At 36.8% G+C, this 27814-nt stretch overlaps 1 protein-coding gene across 4 annotated transcripts in view; it reads left to right on the top strand.

The window, feature by feature from the left end:
* Positions 1-27814, top strand: part of RAB3GAP1 (RAB3 GTPase activating protein catalytic subunit 1) — a 96149-nt gene that overhangs the window by 16315 nt on the left and 52020 nt on the right. For all 4 annotated transcript variants that reach the window (XM_061135408.1, XM_061135409.1, XM_061135410.1 and 1 more), the window contains 4 exons: positions 9634-9766; positions 13098-13176; positions 25735-25854; positions 27251-27416. In XM_061135408.1, coding sequence (XP_060991391.1) covers positions 9634-9766; positions 13098-13176; positions 25735-25854; positions 27251-27416 — 498 coding nt within the window. The remainder of the gene's footprint in view (positions 1-9633; positions 9767-13097; positions 13177-25734; positions 25855-27250; positions 27417-27814) is intronic.

Here is a 27814-nt window from a genome sequence, read left to right as displayed (position 1 = left end):
TGTGCTGGCTTTTATCTAGTTGTGGCAAGAAGGGGCTACTCTGGTTGTGGTGCGAGGGCTTCTCTTTGCTGTGGAGCATGGGCTCTAGGGGGCTCAGGCTTCAGTAGTTGCAGCTCCCAGGCTCTGGAGCACAGGCTCAATAGTTGTGGCTTACAGGCTCTGCTGCTCCACAGCAATGTGGGATCCTCCTGGATCAAGGATCGAACCCATGTCTCCTGCGTTAGCAGGCAGATTCTTTACCACTGAGCCACCAGGGAAGCCCTTTTACTTGGTTTTTGAAGAATAGTCTTGCTGAAGAATTTTGGCTTGAAAAATTTCCCCTCCAGTTCTTTAAAAATGTGGTTCTATTGTTTTTTCTTCTCTATAATTTTTGATGAGAAATTCTCATTTTTGTTCTAGCTTGGTGTTCTTTTCTCTGGCTACGTTCAAGATTTTTTTCTTTATCTTTTTAAGCTGTCTATGAATGTTCATAGGTGTATTTTGTTTGTGTTTTTCCTCTTTAGTTTTATTAATATGGCATATGTCAACTTTTGTTTTTCACCAAATTGGGGAAATTTTGGGCATTATTATTAATTTCTTTTTTACTCTTTGGCTACAGTGTACAGCCTTTGGGACTTCAGTTCCCTAATCAGGGATCATACTTGTGCCCCTTGTAGTGGTAGTGCTGAGTCTTAACTGTTGGACCACCAGGGAAGTCCCATTTGCCATTATTATTTTTTTTTTGCCATTATTTTTAAAATATATTTCTGTCCTATTCTCTTCTTCTGTAATTTAAATAATATTTGACTTCTTGATACTGCCCCACATGTCTCTGAGGCTCTACTGTACTCAGTCTTTTTTTTTCTCTCATATAATTTCTTAGAATTTATCTCTGCTGTCTCCAGTTTGCTGGTAAACCCACGTAGAGTATTTTCCAATTCAGTTATTGTAGTTTTATGTCTAGAAATTTTTGGTTCCTTTTATGATTTCTAATTCTCTGTGAGTGCTTATCTCTAAAGTCGTTTTGGAAATACTGCCCTTTAGGCCTCCAATTGTGACATCTAGGTCTTGAGGTTGAATTTGTTCACTGTGTTCTCTTGAGTATATGTCACATTTTCATGGTTTTTTAAATTTGTTTTGTGTTTTTTTGTGTGCACTCAGTTGCTCAGTCTTTGTGACCTCATGGATTGTAGCTCTCCAGGCCCCTCTGCCCATGAAATTTTCCAGACAAGAATACTGGAGTGGGGTGCTATTTCCTACTCTGGGGATCTTCCTGAACTAAGGATTGACCCACATCTCTTGTATCTCCTGCATTGGCAATGAATTCTTTACCAACCACTTTCCAGGTGCCACCTGGAAAGCCTTTTTTAGGGGAGGGGTGTGTATCCAATAATTTCTTAACTTTATACTTGTATTTTGAGTGAATGTATGGACTAGATTCTGTTGTGTTTTCTGAAGAACATTTTTTTTTTGTTTTAGCACACAATTTGCTTAATTGGAGTAAAATTCCATTCTCTCTTTGTTGGTGACAGCAGCTGAAATCTTTTCTTTGAAGTTTCTTCTTTGTTAGTGTACCCTGGAGTTTCTATTGCACATGCATGGTTTAACAGCCAAGATTTGGGACAGAGTTTATTTGCAAAGTTTGGGGTTTACCCCTGGTTGTGCACATATTAGTCTGCCCTTTAGGTCAGAAATTCTCATGATGTGGTCTGAGGACTTCTGTTGGACCCTGAGAACCTTCTCTGTTTTTCAGTATTTTTAGTTCTTCTAAAGAAAGATTTTTTAACATTCAGATAACTACTTAAAATTAATTTTTGTGAATGAAATGAGGCAGTGATCTTTTTTATTCTGTTGGATAGCCAACATTTTCTGAGTTATTGATTATGCTCTCTTTACCATATATTGAGTTCTATACATACTTGGGTTTGTTTCTAGAATATGAATACTTTGTGTTCTTATAAATATGCTATTTTATTTTAATTATTGTATATTTATTGTATGTTCTGGTGGGACAAAAATATGCTCCCATTATTTTTCTCTTCCAAAATTTTCTTTCTTTTTTTTTTTTTTCATTTTTTTTATTAGTTGGAGGCTAATTACTTTACAATATTGTAGTGGTTTTTGCCATACATAGACATGAATCAGCCATGGATTTACACATGTTCCCCATCCTGAAACCCCCCTCCCACCTCCCTTCCCATCCTGTCCCTCTGGGTCATCCCAGTGCACCAGCCCCAAGCACTGATCTCATGCGTCCAACCTGGACTGGCGATCTGTTTCACACTTGATAATATACATGTTTTGATGCTATTCTCTCAGATCATCCCACCCTCGCCTTCTCCCATAGAGTTCAAAAGTCTGTTCTATACATCTGTGTCTCTTTTTCTGTCTTGCATATAGGGTTATTGTTACCATCTCTCTAAATTCCATATATATGCGTTAGTATACTGTATTGGTCTTTATCTTTCTGGCTTACTTCACTCTGTATAATGGGCTCCAGTTTTATCCCTCTCATTAGAACTGATTCAAATGTATTCTTTTTAATGGCTGAGTAATATTCGATTGTGTATATGTACCATAGCTTTCTTATCCATTCGTCTGCTCGTGGGCATTTAGGTTGCTTCCATGTCCTGGCTATTATAAACAGTGCTGCGATGAACATTGGGGTACACGTGTCTCTTTCAGATCTGGTTTCCTCAGTGTGTATGCCCAGTAGTGGGATTGCTGGGTCATATGGCAGTTCTTTTTTTTTTTTTTTCAGTGTTACAGCTCTATTTTATTTAGATAATAGCAGGAAAATCCATCTTCGAAGCATGAGGGCACGTCGATCCAAAGACACAAAGAGAAGAGCACCCCATCGTGCAGGAGTGAGAGAGAGCGCTTTGGCTCTTTTTATATGTCTTTTTTCTTCCCCCTGGGCCTGTCCTATGCAAATTGGGCTTAGGCAGGAGCGCTGTTCTCCCTGAAGTCCTCACTCCGGTCCTTGGACCTTCCTTTGACCTTCCTCTGTTCTATTTTTGCGAGCTTTTCCCTTCCTTGTCTTTTAGCCACCGCCATTTTTGACTCCTTTTCCCTATTCTAACTACCTAACATTCCCCCTTCGGGTGTTGAGGTCTTTCTGGCTACTTCCTGCTGAACTGGGACAGCGAGGGGTATTGGGCCTCCCCCTCTTGCTAGTCTCAAGCCTCAGAGTCCTTATAGTGGTGTCCATCTAAGGGTGAGTGATGTTTTCTGTGGTCAGCTGTAGTTTCGTATCTTTGTTGAACTGGCACTGCATGTTGTAGCTTGTTGACCTTAACCGGAGGTCTTTTGGAATCTGAGACTGAGCCGCCTGGGCTTTCTGCTGAGTTTGTTTTTCGCTGCCCCGGTTTCCAGCACGATGGGCCTTCCCCTGCGCTGGGCTGTCTTCGTGTTCTGCTTCTACCACGGGAGCTTCGGTGAGTTGGGCTCCTGCTGTGCTTGGCCTCTTCCGTGTGGAGGTTGTTTCAGCCAGGTTAAACCCGAGTCACGGCACCATAGATGTCAGGCGAGTGTATGCTTCTCGGTTCTTTGTCTCGTCACAACAAAAATGTGGGGTGATGGACATTAAAGCCCCCTCAGTGGGTCACAGCTCTCGGAGGACAGACCGTGTTATAGCTCTTAAATAAATCAGTGTTACAGCTCAGTGTTACAGCTCTACTTATTTAGATCATAGCAGGAAAATCCATCTTCGAGCGTGAGGGGACGTCGATCCAAAGATGCAAAGAGAAGAGCACCCCATCGTGTGGGAGCCATATGGCAGTTCTAGTTCCAGTTTTTTAAGGAATCTCCACACTGTTCTCCAAAGTGGCAGCCTGGTGGGCTGCAGTTGATGGGATCGCAAAGAGTCGGGCACAGCTAAATGACTAACAGGGCTTCCATGGTAATTCAGCTGGTAAATAATCTGCCTGCAATGCTGGAGACCCCGGTTCAATTTCTGGGAAGATCCCCTGGAGAAGGAAACGGCTACCCACTCCAGTATTCTGGCCTGGAGAATTCCATGGACTGTATAGTCCATGAGGTCATAAACAGTTGGACACTACTGAGCGACTTTAACTTCAAACGACTGACACTGTCACTTTCAACTAAAGAGAGTGATCTTCACTTTGCTGAGGCCTCAGGCCCTACAAAGTTCTGGCAGAGAGTATTTCTTACCTAAAATTTATTGAGTAAGTTGAAAGATTAGTGGAAAGGATTGTTGGGCCCACGTTATGCTGATGTTTAGTACATGTTGTTCTTATGTAATTGCTATTTTCTTTTGGGGAAAGAACATCTTCCTCTCTCTGCCACATTTTCCTCAGAACTTTTAATATTCCCCCATATCTCATCTCTTTTTAAAGGATTATCCTCGTGATATTTTTTCTTTGTTGAGTAATAGTTTACTCACAGTAAAATGTACAAAACTCAAGTTTACAGTTTATCTTCACAAATGTATCTTCCCATGTTACTGCCATCTAAACTAAAAATATAGGACATTTTCATCATCCCAGAAATATTCCTTGTTTTTCTCTTTGGTTAATCCCATAAGCAGCCATAGTTTTTTTTGTGTGTGTGTGTAATTTGTTTGTTTTGGGCTGTGCTTGGTCTTTGTTGCTGCACGGACTTTTCTCTAGTTGTGATGAGTGGGACTACTCTCTAGTTGCAGTACTTGTACTTGTCATTTCAGTGGCTTCTCTTGCTATAGAGCACGAGTTCTAGGTACTTGGGTTTCAGTAGTTATGGCAGATGGGCTCAGTAGTTGTGGCTCCTGGGCTCTAGCACACAAACTCAGTTACTCCAAGGCATGTGGGATCTTACTGGACCAGGGATTGAACCTGTGTCTCCTGCATTGGCAGGCAGATTCTTTACTACTGAGCCACCAGGGAAGCCCTCATAAGTTCTTATTTTTTTCACTATATATTAGTTGTATCCATTCTTGAGTTTCATATAAGTGAAATCATACACTATGCATTCCTTGTGTCTGAGTTTTTGCTCAACATGTTTTTAAAATTTCTCCATATTACACATGCCATTCTTTGCATGATTGTACTACAGGATGTTTATCCATTTTCTTATTAATAGACACTTAAATTGTCTCTTTTTTTTATACTGATAAAGCTGCTGGGGACGATTTGGTAAACTTACACTTTGACTTTTTTCTTGATTATATTCTTAGCAGAACTGCTGGGTCTTATGTTCAGTTTTTTTAGAAACTGTCAGACTATTCTAAAGTACAAGGTTATATCATATTCTTAGCAGTGTGTGAAATTTCAAGTTGCTTTACATTCTCACAATTGGCATTGTCAGATTTTCATTTTTAGTCATCCTATTGGGTATGAAGTGGTATCTCATTGTGATCTTAATTTGCCGTTCACTGATGACTGCTGATATTCAGTATAATCTCATAATTCATCACAGTTAACTATTAGTCATTCACAGCTTCTTTTGGGAAGTGCCTGTCAAGTATTTTGCTCATTTAAAAAAATTGGATTGTTTAGTTTTAAAAATTATCCTCATGTATCCTGGTTGTGACTCTTGTCAGATAAATATTTTGAGTCTTTCCACTAGCCCGTGGCTTCCCTAATCATTTCCTTAATTGTGTCTTTTGATAAGTATGTTGATTTTAGTGGAGTTTATTTCTTCAGTTTTGATCTTATTGTTTAGTAACCTTTCTGTCCTGTCAGATGAATCTTTGCCTATTTCAAGGTTGTGAAGGTATTCCTTCACAACACAAAGGTTGTGTTCTCTTTCATATAAATATCTAATTATTTCAGACTCATTTGTTGAAAAGACCAGCCTTTCCCTACCTGAATTGTAGTGGTTTGTTGTAAAATGATGTATAAGTGTGAATATATTTCTAGATTATCTGTTACATTTCATTGATCTATTTATCTTTATGCCAGTACTGTACTGTCTTAAGTGCTATAGCAAGGTAAATCTTAAAATCAGATAGTATACTTTTTCATCAAAATTATTTTAGCTACTCCAGGTTCTTTGGATTTTCATATTAGTTTTAGAATCAGCTTGTTAGTCTTTACAAAATGCCTGCTGGGATATTGATTAGGATTTGATTGGATTTGATTAGTATTGACATCTTAATGGTGTTGTGTTTTCCAATCTATGTACATGGTATCTCTGTTTAGGTCTTTAATATCTTTTTAGCAATACTTTGAGGTATTTTTAGGTAGAGTTCTTATTCGTCTTTCATTGAGTCTCTGCCATAGATATTTGATTTTTTTGATGTCATAAGTGATACTAAAAATTTTTTTTTTATTTTAAAATAGTAAAAAATATTTAAAAAAATACTCATTTCCCAAGTGTTTGCTTGGGGGTGTGTGTGTGTGTGTGTGTGTGTGTGTGTGTATTAGTTTTAGTACTTTGTAGATTTCTTTGGACATATTATGTACATAATCAGGCCATTGGTGAAAGAAGATGGTTTTATTTCTTTCCAGTCTGTGTGCTTATTTCTTTTTATTGTCTGAGTAGGGCCATCAGAAGTTATGTTTGAATTATTAGATTAATTCTGAACTAAAAGTTGACCTTTCTGGTTCTAATAGTAAATATACTCTTTACAAGTGACTATCATAATGGAATTGAAAGAGGGAGGTTGGAGTGTTATTTTTCAATCAAGCTAAATTATCTTAAGTTTGTTCTGCATACAGAATCTGGATGTCCTCTATGTCGAATACAACCAAATCCATCTTGAGATAGCTGTTTGGTAAGGTTGACAGTCATGGTACCTAGAATGCAGGAGTAGGATCAAATGATGTTTATTTGTATCATTTTTTAAAAAACTTAGTTTTTTAAAATAAACATATTTTCTTTTAAAATTTTTATTTTACTTATTTAATACAAAAAATTGTTTTGGTTGTGCTATGAGGCATGCAAGGTCTTAGTTCCCTGACCAGGGATTGAACATATGCCCTCTGCTGTGGAAATTGCCAAGTCTTAACCACTGGACCACCAGGCAAGTCCACTTCTTTCTCATTTTAAAAGAATATTTCATAATGTCATTTGTAGCAACATGGATGGATCTAGAGATTATCATACTAGGTGAAGCAAATCAGAAAGAGAAAGGCAAATACCATATGATATCACTTATATGTGGAGTCTAAAATATGACACATATGAAACAGAAACAGTCTCAAAGTCGTAGAAAACGGACTTGTGGTTGCCAAGGGGGAGGGGAGGTAGAGGAGGGTTGGTTGGGAGTGTGGGACTAGCAGATACAAGCTATTATATATAGAATGGGTAAACAGCAAGGTCCTATTGTATAGCACAGGGAACTGTATTCAATATCCTGTAATAAACCATAATGGAATAGAGTATGAAAAAGAGTGTATAACTGAATCACTTTGCTATACATCAGAGGCTAACACATTGTAAACCAAGTACGTTTCAATTAAAAAAAAAAAAAACCAAAAATATTTTTTTTCAGCTTTTTTACAAGCTTGAAATGGGACTTATCTCTCATTTTCTGGACTTCTCCCCCTACCTTAGTTTTAGATTGCACTGCTTTATAGTGTGCTTTCTTCCTAGCAAACCAAGTTCTTATGTGTATCATTACTGCTTATTGCAGTTTGAGACTTTTGGTTCAGGTTCTAGATATCTTAATTTAACACAGGTTAACCTCAGTTTAAAGAAGCCTAACATATTAAAAAAAATCATAGTTTTAGGTATGTAGTATGTTATTGTTCAGTCACTCAGTTGTGTCTGACTCTTTGCAACCCCATGGACTGCAGCACACCAGGCTTCCCTGTCTTTCACCAACTCCTGGAGCTTGCTCAAACTCATGTCCATTGAGTCGGTGATGCCATCCACCCATCTCATCCTCTGTCCTCCCCTTCTCCTGCCTTCAGTCTTTCCCAGCATGAGGGTCTTTTCTAATGAGTTGGCTCTTCCATCAGCTGGCCAAAGTATTGGAGTTTCAGCTTCAGCATCAGTCCTTCAAATGAATATTCAGGATTGATTTCCTTTAGGATGGACTGGTTTGATCTCCTTGCAGTTCAAGGGACTCTCAAGAGTCTTCTCCAACACCACAGTTCAAAAGCATCAATTCTTCGGCTCTCAGCTTTCTTTATAGTCCAACTCTCACAACCATACATGACTACTGGAAAAACCATAGCTTTGACTATACAGACCTCTTTTGGCAAAGTAATGTTTCTGCTTTTTAATACGCTGTCTAGGTTGGTCATAGCTTTTCTTTCAAGGAGTGTGCGTCTTTTAATTTCATGGCTGCAGTCACCCTCTGCAGTGATTTTGGAGCCCAAGAAATAAAGTCTGTCAATGTTTCCCGATCTTTTTGCCATGAAGTAATGGGACCGGATGCCATGATCTTAGTTTCTGGAATGTTGAGTTTTAAGCTAACCTTTTCACTCTCCTCTCTCACCTTCATCAAGAGGCTCTTTATTTCATCTTCATTTTCTGCCATACTGTTCATGGGGTTCTCAAGTCAAGAATACTGAAATGGTTTGCCATTCCCTTCTCCAGTGGGCCACGTTTTGTCAGAACTCTTCACTATCACCCATCCGTCTTGGGTGGCCCTACATGGCATGGCTCATAGTTCATTGAATTAGACAAGGCTGTGATCCATGTGATCAGTTTGGTTAGTTTTCTGTGATATGCAGGTTACATGGTGGTTATTCTCCTCCCAAAAAGATTCAGAATTTTACTTACCTTTCCAAGAATACATAAAATTGCCAGATGTTATATGATAGGTACAGTCCAAACAACACTTTTAAAAACTCAATTTCTCACAGAATCATTCCTCACCTTTTCTTATCTAGTTTGGGGCTCTCTGTACTTGGAAGTTGCTGAGTTGGTATTTCTGCCTCTTGGTGGTGCTGTGCTGTAATGACTATAGACTTCTCCAGTGGAAATAACAGCAATGGGAGACTAGAAGCTTTGTGGGAAAAATCCTTTTTTATGATTATTTTATGTAAGTAAGGGGGCTGTTTGAAACTTTTAATTAAAATGTTTTCCAATCAAGTTGATATTTAAATGAAAATATTTGAATGCCAGAGCTCAATAAAGAAACTCACAGAACCTGTTCAGCAAATAAATGCTACAGATGTCATGCCACTTAAATTGATTTTACAAATTTGCTTGTTTCTGAAGCAATTTCTGATCTCCAACAATGCTGTGGAATACATAGTGATGTTATTAGATTTGAGATTTTTATAATAAATATTTTATTGTCATGTATTTTTTCTAATTTTTAAAATTTATAAAATTTAACCATTTTCTGTTAAAAGGTACTCAGATTCTGCTGTTGGTAGAGAGTTGGGTTTTTTTTTGTGTGTGTGTGAAGAGGCATGGGATTTACTATATATTCATTATTTTATATAGAGACTCATCTTACCAAAATTACTTGATTACTTGAAAACTACAGTTTTGTTAGTCACTTGATAATTAATTTTCTAGGGAAATTTTCTTTTTAAAGGATCACTGTGATAAACCACTTATAAATAATTTCCTCTTGGTTTATTCACTTGTATGTTTTCCCTTTTCCCTTTTGAGGAGGATAAATATAGGATGAAGCTTTTAGATTAAGGGGCAGAAAAAGGGAAAAAAGATCTGTGGTGAAGAAACTAATGGTAACTATTGAATATGTTAAGGCGGTTGTTTTTTCCTTTTTTGTTTTTCTGTGAAATGCAGGGTGTGTTTACTTCTGGGACATGGGAAGAGAAATCCGATGAGATTTCCTTTGCAGACTTCAAGTTTTCGGTCACTCATCATTATCTTGTACAAGAATCCACTGATAAAGAAGGAAAGGATGAAGTACCAGAAGGTAAGTTTTCACTATATATTATTTTTTTTTTTCGTTTATTTTTTTTTGGCTGCGCTGGGTCTTCTTTGCTGTAGGTGGTGACAAGCAGGGACCACTCCCCAGTTGTGATGCACAGGCTTCTCATTGCCGTAGCCTCTCTTGTTGTAGAGCATGGGCTCTGGGGTGCTCGGGCTTCAGTAGTTGGGGCATGCGGGCTCCAGAGCACTGGTCCAGTAGTTGTGGCACACAGGCTTAGTTGCTCCAAGGCATGTGGGATCTTCCCAGACCAGGGATCGAACCTGTATCTCCTGCATTGACAGGCAGGTTCTCTACCACTGAGCCACAAGGGAAGCCCTTCACTATATATTTTTAAACTCTTGTAAGAGTGATTTTAATTTTGAATTATGAATTTAGCTCACTTAATTAAATAGTATTCTCTGGAGATGTTTTACATATGCACAGTTGTTTCACCACACCTGAAATAGAGTATGATTTTTGCAGAGTAATTATCACAGCATCATTCATTTTTAAATTAGTTAAATCATTTATTTGTAGAGTGCCTAACATGTGCTAGGGCTTTCCTCATAGCTCAGTTGGTAAATCAACTACCTGCAATGCAGGAGACCTAGGTTCAGTTCCTGGGTTGGGAAGATCCCTTGGAGAAGGGAATGGCAACCCACTCCAGTATTCTTGCCTGGAGAATCCCATGGACAGAGAGGAGCCTGGGTCCATGGGGGTCGCAAGAGTTGGACATGACCAACCAAACATGTGCTAGGTTCTGTGCTAAGTCCAATTGAGAAAATGTACATTTCAGTAGGGGAGATAAAGTCTATAGGTAAGTAAGAATAATAAGAGGTAAAAAGTGATAAATGCTATCCCAAAGCACAAAGTTTTACTGGAGTTCAGAGGAGAAAAGATCAGTTTTAATCCAGGGAGATCAGAGAAGATGTTATGGAGAATTAAGTAACTAAGCTGGGCTTTGAAGAATTTTTGAAAGTTGTTTATTGATTAGTCAGTGTTGGCTTTGTGTATGCCCCAGGCTTTGGAGACAGATCAAGTGGATTAAAATTCTGGTTTTTCTACTTACTATTACTTGACCTTTCTAAGCTTGACTGATCTCATTTGTAAAATGAAGTAATACTACCTGGAGGGTAAGTGGGAAGATTTAATAAGATACTGTACGTAAGTGTGTATCTCATCATTATTAATGTTATCAGCCTCTTATACAAGCATTGCAATTAGTATTCAAGCTAGCAAACATCCTTTGCAGCTTAATAAAGGATTCTGAGAGTATTATTTCTTCCCCCCTACAAAGTCGCAAAGGTAATTTTAATTTATATTAGCTATCATTTTATTTATTTATATTTTTATTGATGTATAATTGCTTTACAATGTTGTGTTAGTTTATGCTGCACAACAAAGTGAATCAGCTACATGTATACATACATCCCTTCCCTCTCGAACCTCCCACCGCCATCCCACCCCCCAGACCATCACAGCATGGAGCTGAGCTCCCTGTGCTATATAGCAGCTTCCCACTAGCTATTCTACACATGGTAGTGAATATATGTCAGTCATACTCTCCCAATTTGTCACACATATGTTACCAGGTATTTTAAGAGAAGGATCCATGTTAAAATAGTCTTTTTTTTTTTTAAATAGTCTTTTTTTAATAGAATAATCTCATAATTTATTACTAACTTGAAATACAGTAATTTCTAATTCTGAGTTAATATTTTAATTTTATTAAATTTTGCATTTCCCATTGAAATAAAGTACCTGTTTTAGTACTTGGCCCCATGTTAGATGGTGTTTACAGTTGTTAATAGGTCACTATCCAAATCTTTGTTCTGAGATCTGCTAGTATAAAATAGTGAGTGAGCAAGGTATTAAAAAGTGTGAATTTTGAATCTGGTCAATATTCTTTTTCATTCACTCAGAAAATAACTATGCATAGGGAGTGTTCAAGTTTTGATGGTCAAAACACATTATCATTTCTAAGTGTAAGCCTGAAATATTTTGTACCTTTTCTTACATAGGAATAAAATTATATTACCTTTTTCTATTGTATATATTATTTTCACAAAACAATTAGATAGCATCTGCGTTTAGATTCATAAACTAGGATAGATAATTTGACCATGTATACACTTGGATAGGACAATTATACAACAAAATAAACCAGAATATGAGAATGTATAGGAATAAGGGAAAGAGGGAAATATACACAGCTGGTAGAAGCCTAATAATAGCCTAGTGATTTCTGGGTCCAACATTCTGCTGATTAATGACGGAAACTGTTCAAGGTATAGAAATCTTGGGTGTTGTTAATTTGTAGAGAAAACATACATCAAGGAAAAGCTATTGTAATAAGGAGGCTTAGAATCAGTGTTTCTGAGATAGAGGAGACTGGAATGATGAGAGATAATTAATGAATTTAAGATAGTTAAGGCATTGTTACTGCATGTGTGTAAGTATTTGGCAGTTTTAATTTGGTTGTGATTGAAGCTGTAACTAATGGTAGAAGTTAGAAGCAAATCAACAGCCCAGTTAATTTGAAGATACACATTTAAAATTACATTATCAGAGGTCAGAAGATTTGAGTACTGATTATTTGAGTTGCTTATTGCTTTAGTTAAGTAGAGCATCAAGTCATTAGTATTCTCCTATTTATTCTTTTTACAGATTAACAAAATATAAATTTGCTAAGCAAATATAGCTGTATAGCAAAAGGAAGTATTTTTATAAACATTTTTTTGTGCTTTGAACTTATGGTGTATTTTCAAGTATAAATAATGATCACTGATGTTAGTATCTTATTATGGATTGTAATGCAAGTACTTCCAGATATATGGGTTATAAAGGAGAAGCTGCTTAGTGGTTTTACAAGAATATTTAAGATGGCTAGAGATGAAAAAAAAGGTTAGCTATGGGAGGTGATATAGAATTGACAGACTCTATATATAAATTCTGAAGAAAAGTAAAGACAAGGGCATGCCAAGAAGAACAAAAAAACCAAGGCTTTCTAGTAAGGAATGAAGAATTGTTTGAGTAATGATTTAGAAGAATGGAAAATACTATAAACATGGGAATGATATATATATATATATTTTTTTTTTTTTTTAATAGACTGGCTTCTTTGTTTTTTTTTCTTTTTAAGAAAAGAGAGAGTGAGAGAGAGACATCGGTCTCCTTCCAAAGTTTAACTTTAGCCCTAGATGTAAATCCTGAAGCAATGGCAAAACTATATGGACTAGTAAGATGTGTTATAGAATGATGTCTTTAAATTATATGATGAAATTCTACCTTAGAATGAATGTACTCACTTGGTCATTATCAAATGTTTCCGTAGATGTTATTCCACAATCTATGCAAGATTTGCTGTGTATGAATAATGACTTTCCTCCCAGAGCACATTGCCTGGTAAGATGGTAAGTATACACTTTACACAGGTAACTTTTAGAATGTATGTCAGGGAGGCCCCCAGAATGCCTGCAAGATAGATGATTTGCTCGGAATTCACACAGGACTCAGCATGTATTGATAGTTGCTCTTAATGCTAGGATTTCTTACAGTGACAGAATGCAAAGCAAAATCAGCAAAGGGGAAAAGTGCCTGAGGCAAAGTTTGGAGGAAGTGCAAGTGTTTAAGAGTCCTTTCCTAATGGAGTCACACAGGGTATACTGAATTCCCTTAGCAACAAGTTATGACAGTACATACGAAATGTTGTCTATCAGAGAAACTTGTTAGAAGCTAACTTGTTAGAAGCTCAGCTGTCTCAGATTTTTAACTAGTGACATGTCACGGAGATACCGTCTGACTGTGACATAAGAAAATTTTAGACTCCTAGAAGGAAAGCAGGTAAACCTGCTGTTTAAACCACGTTGTTTGTACAATTTACGCACAATAAGTCTTTATCAATTAGGATAAATGATGTGACCTCTCCCCAAATCCAAGTAGCCAAACCCAAATACCAACCATAGGTCAGCCTTGTAAGTAGGCCTTTCTGAGGATAGCAGTCACAGGGCTGTTAACTCTGTTTTGCACAGTAGTCATGGTCTAGGTTGTACCTAACTAGGATTCTGATGACTAGCATAGAACAATTAAGTAATAGAAAGCTTCATATGTGTTGTTGAAAATCGAATTGACATAAAATGTTGATCTCAGTTATGTTATAGCATCAAAACTCAATTGTGTCTTAGTATTAATTGTGATATGTTAATTTAAGAGTATCACATTTAAAAAACCTTATAATCTCTCTGAAGTTCTTTTAATTTTTTTCATTTATTCACAGCATCTCTTTATTTTGGAGATGTTAGTGTTAAAACATTCTACCACCAAAATGGCCCAAGCATAAGTATATGGTCAAGAAAGAAGACCTAGTTAAAGGAAATTTGTATACTGGTTTTAATTTACTCTGTTGGCCTGAGTCAGTCTTTAGTTTTTTTTTTTTAATTAAAAAATTTCTAAGGAAGGGGAAGAATGATAATCTGTGTTTCATTCCATAGTAATTATTATATCAAGTAGATTATGTGACACATAAAAAAAGAAAATTATTTGCATATGCAATAAACTAGATAATGTTTCATAAATAGTCCCATTATTTATTAGTAGTACTATTTATTGTTGCTGTGCAGGTTTTTCTCTAGTTGCTGTGAGGAGAAGCTACTCTCTAGTTGCAGTGTGTGGACTTGTTACTGCCATGGCTTCTCTTATTGTGGACCACAGACTCTAGGTCATGTGGGCTTCGGTAGCTGTGGCTGGCTGGCTCTAGAGCACAGTCTCAGTAGTGGTGGTACATGGGCTTAGTTGCTCCATGGCATGTGGGCTCTTCCTGGACCAGGGATTGAACCCCTGTCTCCTGCATTGGCAGGCAAATTCTTTACCACTGAGCCACCAGGGAAATCCCCATCCAGATTTTCTTATCTTTTAGAATATAAATACATAGATTTAATATGACAAAATATATCAGAAGGCAGCATGGTGTCATAGAGTTTGCATTTACATTCATTCATTCAGCATTAATTGATCTACTATTTGCCCACGCAGTGAATTAGACAAACTGATGTTTAATTTCTAGCTTAGGGACCTATTACCTTAGCAACTTTGGGCAAAACTTAATTTCGTTGATTTGGTTTCTAAGTTGGTGAAGTCAAGATAATAAATAATATGTACCTTTGAGAGTATTTGTGAGGATTTAATAAGATAATAACACATTATGTATACATCAGCATTGCAATGCTGTTATATAATTTCTGTTCAGCTTTTTAATATTTCAAAAAAGTGTACTGACACATAGTCCATGGTTATTCATTGAGTGAATTCATGAAATCTTTCTTTGTATTAGATTAATGAATCACTTGTTAGTGATTTGTTTATGTATTAATGAAAATCACTTGTTAGTAGTTTTTTAATGTTCCCATTTTTATAAAATTTTATTTTAGAAATTAACATACAGTAAGTTGGACTTTTTTTTTATGTTCACTGAACTTTAGCACATTTGTTGTTCAGTTGCTAAGTTGTGTCCAATTCTTTGCTGGACTGCGGCACACCAGCCATCTGTCCTTCACTATCTCCCATAGTTTGGTCGAGCTCATGTCCATCGAGTCTGTGATGCAATCTAACCATTTCATCCTCTGCTCCCCCTTTCTCTTGCCTTCATTCTTACCCAGAATCAGGGTTTTTTCCAGTGAGTAGGCTCTTTGCATTAGGTAGCCAAAGTATTGGAACTTCAGCTTTAGTATCAGTCTCTCCAATGAATCTTTAAGGTTGATTTTCTTTAGGATTGACTGATTTGATCTCCTAACAATTGAAAGGATTCTTGAGAGTCTTCTCCAGCCCCACAATTTGAAGGTATCAATTCTTCAGCTCTCAGCCTTCTCTATGGTCCAGTTCTCATATCCATACATGACTACTGGAAAAACCATAGCTTTGACTATACAGACCTTTGTTGGCAAGTGATGTCTCTGCTTTTTAATGCATTGTCTAGATTTTTCATAGCTTTTCTTCCAAGCAGCAAGTATCTTTTAATTTTGTGGCTACATTCACTCTGCAGTGTTTTTGGAGCCCAAGGAAACAATCTGTCACCATTTCCACTTTTTTCACATCTGTTTGCCATGAGGTGATGGGACTGGATGCCATAATCTTCGTTTTTTGAATACTGAGTTTTAAGGCAGCTTTTTCACTCTCCTCTTTTACCCTCAACAAGAGGCTCTTTATCTCCTCTTCGCTTTCTGCCATTAGAGTGAAAATAATGGTACCATGTACATTCCCTGGTGGCTCAGATGGTAAAGAATCTGCCTGTAATACAGGAAACCCAGGTTCAATTCTTGGCTCAGGAAGACCCCTGGAGAAGGGAATGGCTACTCTAGTATTCTTGCCTGGAAAATTCCATGGACCGGGGAGCCTAAAGGGCTACAGTACGTAGGGTTGCAAAAAGTCAGACATAACTGAGCGACTAACGCTTTCAGGTTTTTCTTTTTTCATGTGCATTTGTATACAAGTTTTTAAAAATATTTATTTATTTGGCTGTGTTGAGTCTTAGTTGCAGTACTTGGAATCTTTTTTTTTTTTACACTTTACAGTGTATAGGCTCCAGAGTGTGTGGTCCTGGGAGCATGTGAGATCTTAGTTCCCCAACCAGGAATTGAACCAATGTCCCCTGCATTGCAGGGTGGATTCTTAATTACTGGACCACCAGGGAAGTCCCCTATAGTTTTTAAAGTTGCTACCACCGAGTATAGGATAGTTCTATAACCTCCCCCAAACTCCTCTTCTCCATTCTAATATTTGGCAGTCACTAGCAAAGAGTCGGACATGACTGAGTGACTGAACTGAACTGAACATGTTCTTAGTCACTGTAAGTTTTCACCTTCCAGGAGTTTCATAGAGATGGAATCAAATAGTAACCATATGAGACTGTCTTCTTTCACTCACCATAATACTTTTGAGATCATTTGAAGTAATTTTGTATCAATGGTTTGTTCCTTTCTATTAGTAGTATTCTACTGTAGGGATAGTTTGTTTACTCATTCCCCTGTTGATGGATAATAGATCTATTTCTTGGACGTCACTCTCACTTTTCACTTTCCTGCATTGGAGAAGGAAATGGCAACCCACTCCAGTGTTCTTGCCTAGAGAATTCCAGGGACGACGGAGCCTGGTGGGCTGCCGTCTATGGGGTCGCACAGAGTCAGACACGACTGAAGTGACTTAGCAGCAGCAGCAGCATTCTAACAGATGTGTTGTTAGAATGAGAATATCTCATCCTAATTTTAATTTTAAATATCTTTCATGTGTTTATTTGCCATGAATATACTCTATGGTGAAATGTCTGCAAGTCTTTTGCCCACTTTTTAATTGAGTTGTTTTCTTATTGTTGTGTTTTGAGAGTTTTTTAATATATTCTAAATACAAATATTTTCTCAAGACTGTAATTTATCTTTTCATTCTCTTATTAGTGTCTTTTCCAGAATAAAGTTTTAAAAATTTGATGCAGTTTGGCTTATCAGCTTTTTACATTATGAATCATGCTTTTGGTGCCATGTCTGAGAACACTTGCTTGAGGTCAGAAAGCTTTCTCCTAATTAAAATATATATATATATATATATATATGTGTGTGTGTGTGTGTGTGTATAAACTTTAAAAAATTTGTGGTTTATTTTAGGTTTATAGAAAAGTTATAGAGATAGTTACAGACACTTCCAGGATACCCTTCTCTCAGTTTTCCCTGTTGTTAGTTTGTATTACCATGATACGTGTGTGAGAACTGAAAAGCCAACGTTGGGATGTTAGTTAAAACTTGGCACATTGTCGTTCTTCAGTCTCTAAGTCATGTCTGACTCTCTGCAGCTCCATGGACTACACAGCACGCCAGGTACATTAGTCAGATTTTGTTTAGCTAGTTTTTCCACTAACAGCCATTTTCTCTTCAAAGATCTAGTCTGGGATACTGCATTGTATTTAGTTACCTTGTCACCTTAGATTGTTCAGTCTACATTCCTGTGAAAATTTCTTAGTCTTTCCTCATTTTTGATCACTTGGAGCTTTGAGGGATACTAGTCAGGAATTTTGTAGAATGTCATTCAGTTTGAGAGATTTAAAAATTAAAAAAAAAAATTTTTTTCCGAAACTTTTTATTTTGTATTGGGGTATAGCCAATTAACAGTGATGTGGTAGTTTGAGGAAAACAGCAAAGGAGCTCAATTTTAACGTGTATCTGTTAAAATATTTTTGAAGTAAAAAAAATTGTATGGTTACATTTGGGTTATGACTTTGGAAAGAAGATCATAAAGGTGAAGTGCCTCTATTGTATATCAGAAGGGCATATTAGCATCATGATTTAGTCACTAGTGACATTAACTTAGATTACATGGTCAATTTTTTGTTTTATTCTAAAAGTTTTACATTTTATATTTAGAGTTTTTATCCATTTCAAGTTGATTTTTGTATAATCTTCTTTTCTTGCCTGTGGATGTTTAGTTGTCCCAACAGCATTTGTTGAAGAGTTTCCTTCATAGACTTACTTATTCAACTTTATCAAAGATCACTGGCCACATTTTTGTGGGTTTATTTCTGGATGCTCTTGGTTTTATAAGTGTTTACATTAAATAGTCCCTTTCCTTTTCCTTTTTAAAATTTTTTTTCAAATTTGTTTTGGCTATTCTAGCTCCTTTGCTTTTCTGTTTACATTTTAGGATTGGTATATATCTACAAAAAGTCTCATTGGGATTTTGATTGGAATTGCCTAGAGTCTGTAGATTATTTTGGTGGAGAATTGATACGTTTATATGCTGGGTCTTCCACTTTATGGTCACAGTTGGTCTCCAGTTATTTAGGTCTTCTTTGATTTCAGCATATGGATCCTGTATATTTTTTATTAGGTGTATATCTAATTATTGTTTGTTTAAAATGAGCTGTTGTAATGGTATTGTTTACAATTTTTTCATATCCAGTGCTTTGTTGTTAGTATGTAGGAATGTGACTAATTTTTGTGCCTTGAGGTCATATCCTGTGACCTTACTAAATTCAGTTATTAGCTCTAGGAAGAGTTTTGTGGTGTCTTTTGAATTTTCTTTGTAAGTAGTCATATGAATAGGCATAGTTTTACTTCTTCTTTTCCAATATATGGTTCTGTTTGTTTCCCTTGCCTTTTTAAACTGGCTAAGGCTCCAGTAAAATACTGAATGTGAATGGTGAGAGTGGACATCTTTGTTTTGCTCCTAATCTTGTTTAGTCTTTTAGCATGAAATTTGATGTCAGGTATAGTTTCTTCATTGATACTCTCTACTAGGTTGGGAAAGTTCTGTTCTTAGTTTGCTGGGAGTTTTTATATGAATGGATGTTGAATTTTGTGAAATGTGTTTTCTACTTAAATTGATATGATCTTTTGTTTCTACGTGGGTTGATTTTTTAGATAGCTAATTAGCTTCACACTGCCAGGATGAACTCTACTTCTACTTTTTTGTGGTTTAACTTGCATTGATTTGCATAATTTTTACTTCTATAGCTGGATTTAATATGCTAATATTTTGTTAAGGATTTTAGTAGTAGTAGTAGTCAAACTCAGTCGTGTCCGACTCTTTGTGACCCCCATGGACTGTAGCCTGCTAGGCTTCTCTGTCCATAGAATTCTCCAGCAAGAATATGAGAGTGGGTTGCCATTTCTTACTTCAGGGAATCTTCCCAACCCAGGGATTGAATCTGGGTCTCCTGCATTGCAGGCAGATTCTTTACCATGAACCACCAGGTAAGCCCCTGTTGAGGATTTTGGTGTCTGTGTTAATGAGAAATATTGGCCTACAGTTTCCTTACATTTTGGTTTTGATATCAGAGAAACACTGGCCTCATAACATCAGTTGGGAAGTATTTTGTTCTCTTCTGTTTTTTGAAAGAGATTGTGTAAAATTGATGTTGCTTTCTTTAAATGTTTGGTAGGATTTGTCATGGAAACCACCTGGGCCTGGAGTTTTACTGAGGTGACAGTCCCTTCTAAGATCCAGGCTTTAAGCAAAAGTCTTCAGTCCACTTCCTTGCCTCATGTACACCCATATCCGTGAGGGGCCATTCAAGATGTTACAACCTCTGTACTGATTTGGATTGACGGAAGCCCATACACAGACAATACTTGATTAAATATAAAGGATACAGAAGGAAATTGATGTGTTCCTAGGTTACCTGGTAGAGAGATTCGGAACAACATCAGAAAAAATATGCAGCTTCTTACTCTTAGTGCCTCATAAGCTGGGGATGGTAATATCTGAATGACATCATACTTGCGGAAGCATAGTTTCCAAACCTAGACTTATATTTATGAGACTAGGGCATTCTTGGACATAGCCTAACCTGTATACATACCAAAGACCACTTCTGCTCTGCTAGTTTATACCTTCTTATCTCAGAGTGGTGTAATTCACATTGTCATTGCTAAGCTAACGATGTGGTAGTCTCAGCCATAAACAGACTTTTCTTCCGTCATTCTCAGTCTCTGTAGTCTATCAAAGCATGGTCATTTTGCTCTGTAAGTCCTACCAATAGGCTTTTAGCATCTAAATGGCTTATCCTGTAAGATCCTGATCCCTAGCCACTAGCTGTTTTGGTGTCTACCCAGAGTTGATAACCCCCTGATTTTCTTCAGTCACCTTTACATGCTTATTTCTGCCTTTAAGTTCCCTCTTTGTTTTTGTGACTCAGGAATCTCCTTTTTATTATCTCAAGTTCAGCTATGTATTTCAAAAACATTATCGTATCTTAGCAGGTGTTCTGGGGTGGAAGGGGACCTACGTCATATCAATCTGCTGTATCACTTCCATTTTTTTTATTTGATTTTTCTTAAATATTAGAAAGGCAACAACCAAACTTTTGGGAACTATTTGAAAATTAGGTATATTAAAACTATGTGTTTTCTTTTCTTCAACAAACATTCTTTTAAAACATTAACTGTGAGTCAGATACTGGGCTATCAAGGATAAAATGCGGTCCTTACCTCAGATAGCTTTCGGATTAGAAGGGGGTTCAGAGATACGGGAACAGATGGCAGCACTGCTAAATGCTTTTATGGGGGGCAGCACAGAGCTTGAGGCAAACTCATAGGAGATACTGCCTTTCCAGACAGATCAAGTCAGGAAAATGTTTCCAGGAGAGGTGATACCTCACCTGAATCCTGCAAGGCAAGTGAGAATAAGCCAGGTGAGTTTAGATAAAAAGATATTCAAGGCAGAAGAAGAGCATTAGTAGAGGTGATGATGCCTTATTGAACTTGAAGCCTGCAAATAGTTTGGGAAGCCTTGGGGTAAGCTGAGGGTTGAGAATGGCAAAAGATGAGATGGTGTCTGTGTATTTGGAGTCTAATGTGAACTAGGCATCTTAACAAGATTTCATAATGTTCTCGTATTTTTTAAATAGAATTTTGAAATTATAATTGTTAAAAATTCTTACTTTCAGGAATACAAATTAATCATGAAGCTTCTTAGCAACTGAAGAATAACATACACATAAGTTTTTCTAAGTTGAACTAAAGACCCTGATGCTGGGAAAAATTGAGGGCAGGAGGAGAAGGGGATGACAGAGGATGAGATGGTTGGATAGCATCACCGACTCAATGGACATGGGTTTGGGTGGACTCCGGGAGTTGGTGATGGACAGGGAGGCCTGGCGTGCTGCAGTTCATGGGGTCGCAAAGAGTGGGACACAATTGAGTGATTGAACTGAACTGAAAGTTAATAAAGCAGACCCTCAAAATTTGAAGTATAATACAAAATATTTATACTATACATAGACAATGAGTAAAGATTGTCAGAATGAGAAAAACTTAATATATGATTAATCAAACTTTAAAAAATAGAACATTTATGTCAAATGCTGAGTTTTGATCGTTCAAGTTTATCAATCTCTTTCTATTTTGTTATCTCCTAGTTTCAGTTTTTATATCAAGCATCTGCCAGGTTAGCATTAACCCTGTTTAACTTTTTAAAAAATGTTTTGTAAAACTAGTCTTAAAAGTATGTGGACATGACACTAATGAATATGGATGTGGGTTCGCGCAGCAAAGCCAATTTACTGATACTGGGTTGTGGTGAAGGAAAGTACAGTGTTATTTCAGGGCACCAAACAAGGAGAATGGGAAACTCATGGTCAAAAGACCTAGCTTCATGATAGCTTTCGGGGAAGGGTTTTCAAGGGCATTGTGAGGGAGCGGGCCGCATGGTCCGTGATCAGCTTGTGCTCAGCTCTTGGGTTGGTTGGCATCAAGGTAAAGTTTTACACATCATCAGTTTTCTGGCACCAGTCAGTTTGGGGGCTTCATGCTTGCAGTCAGCAGTTTTCATCTGGTGGGGTCTGGTTTCTATAAAAACAACTTAGGAATGTGGGTCAGACCTTTATATTTTTCAAGGAACTGGGAGTTTGATGACTCTATTATGTGGTTGATTTATAATCTAAATTGTTATGTTTCCCAACCTAACATCTTTTCTTGGTTTCTACACGTTCACATATCCTGATAATTAATGCTCAAGCCAGCCTTCGGAGACCCAGGGGAGGTCTAGGAGATGAAAATAAAAGCCTCTTTCTTCAAAAGACAGGGACACAGGCACTTGCTTACAGTTTCATGATCAAGTTTTATATCTAGGCAAGGTTGTGGTTTAGTCACCAAGTCGTGTCCGACTCTTGTGACCCCATAGACTCTAGCCTGCTAGGCTCCTCTGTCCATGGGATTCTCCAGGCAGGAATACTGGAGTGGGTTGCCATTTCCTTTTCTAGGGGGTCTTTCCCACCCAGGAATTGAACCTGGGTCTCCTGCATTGCAGGCAGATTCTTTACCAACTGAGCTATAAGGGAATCTTAATGATGTGACTTGTTGGCTGCTTCTCTCTGCCTCCTTTTATTTTATTTTTTTTCTATTTATTTTTATTAGTTGGAGGCTAATTACTTTACAATATTGTAGTGGTTTTTGCCATACACTGACATGAATCAGCCATGGATTTACATGTGTTCCCCATCCTGAGCCCCCCTCCTACCTCCCTCCCTCTCTGGCTCCTTTTATACCTATCCTTTAAATACCTTCTAATGGCTAATCCTGAAACCCTTATTATAAATTTAGTCCATTGATTAATTGCTATTTATTTTAAAAAGTCATAGAAATGATACAAACATTAATCTTAGCAGACATTTATGTCCAAATGTAAATTTATGAGCTCTTTTGTGAGCAGAGGGTATGATAGGTAGGCTCATAAGTCCTGTTAATATTCTTCTGCATACATAGTTACAGAATTTTCTTCTGGGATGAGAACTTTTAAGGTGTTTAAGATTTATTCTGTTAGCAACTTTCAGATGCACAGTACAGTATTCTTAACTATAGTCACCATGCTGTACATTATATCCCCATAGTCTACTTCCTTTATAACTGGAGATTTGTATCTTTTGCTCTCTCCACCATTTCCACCACCTCTCACACACCACCTCTGGCAGCCACCAATCTGTTGTCTGTATCTAGGAGCTTGGTGCGTTGTGTTTGTTTGTTTTTATTGCATATGTAAGTGAGATCCTGTGTTATTTCGTCTTTCTCTGTCTGACCTGTTTCACTTGGCACAATGTCCTCACATCCGTGCACGTTGTTGCCCATGGTAAGGTTTCAGTTTTTTCCATGACAGAATAATAATCTGTTGTGTGTATGCGTGTGTGCTTAGTCGCTTCAGTCGTGTCTGACTCTGTGACCCTGTGGACGGTAGCCCACCAGGCTCCTCTGTCCTGCATATACATACACCACATTTTCTTCATTCATTCACCCATTAATGGATACTTAAGTTGTTTCCATATCTTGGTTTTTCTAAGTGATGCTAAAGTGTTCATGGGGGCACATAACTTTTTGAATTAGTGTTTTCATTTTCTTTGGATAAATACCCAGAAATAGAATTTCTGGGTCATAAGGTAGTTCCATTTTAAATTTTTTGGAGACACTTTTATACTGTTTTTCCTACTGGCTGCACGAGTTTATATCCCCACCAACAGTGTTTGAGGGTTCCCTTTTTTTTTTTCCTGTATTCTTGCTAATAGTTTTTCTTCTTTTTGATGATAATCACTCTAAAAAATATAAGGTTATATGTCGTTGTTTTGATTTGTATTTCCCTTATGATTAGTGATGTTTAGCATCTTTTCATGTAGCTGTTGATTACCTGTATGCATTGATCTTTTAAAGATAATAGTGATAGGGAAAATACATTTGAAATCAAAGAAGAGAGCATATTTAACAGAGGTAATGGAGTGTTATTTGAGATAAATATTCAAAAAAAAAAAAAAAAGAATCTATTGATGTTCCACGATGACGGAGTTGGGAAAACATTCCAGGTAGTGGAAACAAAGACAATGAGGATTGAATTTTATTGCAGATAAATAGGAAGCAGTTCTCTTTGGCTTATTTCTTGTGAACAGGAGTATACACTGGCACAATTTTATGTGTATGGAGGGGGTAGTTTGGCAACAGCTATCAATGTTAAAGATAAAGATGTTCAAGATGTTCTTTTATATAGCAACTTCTAAGAATTTGTCCCGCAATTATACCCTGTAGAGATTGTTGCAGTAGCATGAAACTGGAAACACAGTACTGACCAGTGGGGGAGATGAGCCTTTGAAAAGAAGGTACAGAAAGTGTATTAATCTAATCTTTTTTGAGGATAGGATGGGTCAGTGAACAGATGGAACAGTTCTGGAAGAATGACCAAGAACTGTTGACAGCGGTTTCACTCTAGTTCCTGGGGATACCGAGGCAAATAAGTGCTTTTGTTTTCTTTCTTCCAAGCATATTAAGAAAAGAAAGAAAAAAACTGTATGTAAATAGATTTAGAGCCTAAAATTCACAGCCCTGGGTTCTTTGCAGTATTTGATGCTACTTCTACATAATTAATTTTGATTTCAGGGGTAGGAGGGTAGAGGAGACGTGAGAAGATGAAATGAACTTTTGTCATCTAAACAATAAACAGATTATGGTTGGATTTTAAAAAAAATTTAAATCTTTTTTGCTGCTGTTTTGGGGAATTTCTTGAGACTGTTCATAGAAAGAAGTATTCATAACTTTGTGTAGAGTTAAAATAGGCAAATGAATAATGCCTTTTATAAATTTATATTAAAAATATTGTTAAATAAAAACACAATGGGGAGTGAATAGGACAGGAATTTTCAGGAGGCAAGATTACCAGTTTGACCTTAATGTTTTTATAAATTTTGGCTGCAGATTTGTGGTTTTTAATGGACTTGTCAACTAAATGAGACGTTTCCATTATTGTAAGATACCATAGCAAGAGTAAGCCATTTTCTGATAATTTTGTGATTCCTATCTAATATGTATTATTGAGTGAAAGAATATAATAATTCTTTAATTATGATACTAGAGTAAATCTGGAGAATTAAATGGCAACCCACTCCAATATTCTTAACTGGGAAATCCCATGGACAGAGGAGCCAGCGGGCTACAGTCCATGGGGTTGCCAAAAAAAAAAAAAAAGACAGACACAACTTAGCAACTAACCAACAAGAGTAAATCATGTTCTTACTTGGACAGCACAAGTATGACTGATAGTTATTTTCTTGACATTTAGGGAATCTATTAAACTTTTATCTCTCCACATTAGTGGACTTGATGTTATCAGCTAATTAATGCAAGAAGTCAGTGCTGGCTTTCATGTTTTATTTATGAAACCTAACTTTTAAGACAAAACTGGTTACTTAATTTTTTTTTCTTTGTAATTTCAGCAAATCGCTGCTAATTTGTAAAAAATGGAGAGAAAATATTAGATGAATGATGTGAATTTTGTGCCAAATGAAGGAAATTCAGGTTGTTATAGGTTCAGTTGCCATTTAAGAAGGAAAGAAAGAAAGACCTGTGGTTCAAACCTAACTTTCTTTAAGGGAAATATTTTTCATGTTTCCCAAATAACAGATTTTTGTGTTCTGACATTCATGCCTGTTTACTGGCAGTGATTCTTTTTTTTTTTTTAAGGTATGGACTCCGGGAGTTTGTGGTGATAGCACCTGCTGCAAACAGTGATGCTGTCCTCAGTGAGTCTAAGTGCAATCTTCTTCTCAGCTCTGTGTCTATTGCTCTGGGAAACACTGGCTGGTAGGTGGACATTTCAAAACACCTAGACATGAGTTTTAAGAACTATTTTAAATTAAAATTTATGAAGGAAACTGCTTACTAAATATTAGGTTTTTGATTAATATAGGATTAGTGTTTGTACATTATTATATTGGAATATGATATGTAAGGACCAACACAACAAAGTCTTTAGGGAAAGTATATCTAAAGGGAAACTTACTGAAATATTACATGAATATTTAAAATGAATAAATTGTACTGTTTTTGTATTTTGCTTCCAAATGTTTAAGCTATTTAAATTTTGATGCAAAATCAGAACATGGAAGCAACCTAGATATCCATCAAGAGATGAATGAATAAAGAAGTTGTGATACTTATATGCAGTGGAATATTACTCAGCCATGAAAATGAATGAATTTGAGTCAGTTCTAATGAGGTTCATGAACCTAGAGCCTGTCCTACAGAGTGAAGTAAGTCAGAAAGAGAAGAACAAATAAGTGTCATACATTAACATACACATGGAATCTAGAAAGATGGTACTGGTGAACCTCTTTCTGGGGCAGCAGTGGGGATGCAGACAGAGAACAGACTTGTGGACACAGTGAGAGAGAAGGTGGGGCCATTGGGCGAGCAGCACTGAAACGTGTGCCACGTGTCAAATAGATAGCCGGTGGGGGTTTGCTGTGTGACTGGCTCAGGGAGCTCAGCCCAGGCGCCGCAACAGCCTGGAGTGGTGGGTGAGGTGGGTGGTGGGGGACATGTGTATACCTGTGACTGATTCAGGTGGGTGTGTAGCAGAGACCAACACAACACTGTAAAGCAGTTATCCTCAATACCAAAAAAAAAATCTAATTTTAAAACTTGAGCCTCAACTAGGACTAAGCATTCAGGTAACTTGAATTTTTTGTTTCAAATGACTGAAAGTGCTAAAAGTATTGATTTTTGAAGTTAAGATAGATTTTAGTGAGTAGGCTAATTTGCAGATATGGAAATCTTTGAATAAGGAGGAACAACTATATCTTCAAATGATTAAGTAAAATATAATTCATCATTAATGTAGGTTTAATTTGTATTGTTTAATACCTGTGAATCAAGTTTAATATGACCTTGAAAATCCTAGTATGGTAGGATCACTTTTAGTCAAGAAAATTTTTATTCTGCTTTTTTTACGATTTTTCAGCCATTTAAAAATAGTTTTCTGACTGTACGGTGCCACTTGATAATAATTTCTTCAGTTTATTAGTGTAAGGAGAAAAGATACTAATAATGCCTTTGCTATAAATATGTCTGTGGAATGTTCCTTGTTTAGTTCTTTAAATATTTGAGATTAAAATAATGTTATACTGTAAAGCAAGATTTAGAAGCTATTCAATGTTTAATGAACTTACAGTCTATTCTTGTTAATTATATCCTACAGCCAGGTGCCACTCTTTGTGCAAATTCATCACAAATGGCGAAGAATGTATGTGGGTGAATGTCAGGGTCCTGGTGTCCGAACTGATTTCGAAATGGTTCATCTTCGAAAAGTGCCAAATCAGTATACTCATTTATCAGGTCTGCTGGATATCTTCAAATCAAAGATCGTGAGTTGGCAATGATACTTTGTCTTATCTGGGATCCAGATAAAAGTAGTAATTTAGTAATTTTATTGATTTCATAGAAATATTTCTCTCTAATATTGATCATATAATTACTTAGAAGAAAGATGTAATCGATTATAAAAATTACTGTGTGTAATCTAAAGAAACAAATAGCCAGTTAGTTTTTAGTGTACAAACACTAAAACTGGTTTTGGTTGTTCGGTTGGTTAACATTTGGAATACTGTATTAACTCTTTATATTCCTTTTTCTCTAACAGTAATATTGCCAACCCTCCCCTGTGTGAGTGAGCGTCTATGTAGCTGCTTGTTTGGGACTCTGACTATGAGCAACTGAGATGTGAACTCTTTGGGTTCTGAATTGCTCTGCCCCCCCTCCCCCC

The sequence above is a fragment of the Dama dama genome, chromosome 33 (assembly GCF_033118175.1).
Source record: "Dama dama isolate Ldn47 chromosome 33, ASM3311817v1, whole genome shotgun sequence".
NCBI classification, from domain to species: domain Eukaryota; kingdom Metazoa; phylum Chordata; class Mammalia; order Artiodactyla; family Cervidae; genus Dama; species Dama dama.
The sequence above is the reverse complement of the archived record's forward strand: the minus strand, read 5'-3'. Positions and strand labels throughout refer to the sequence as shown.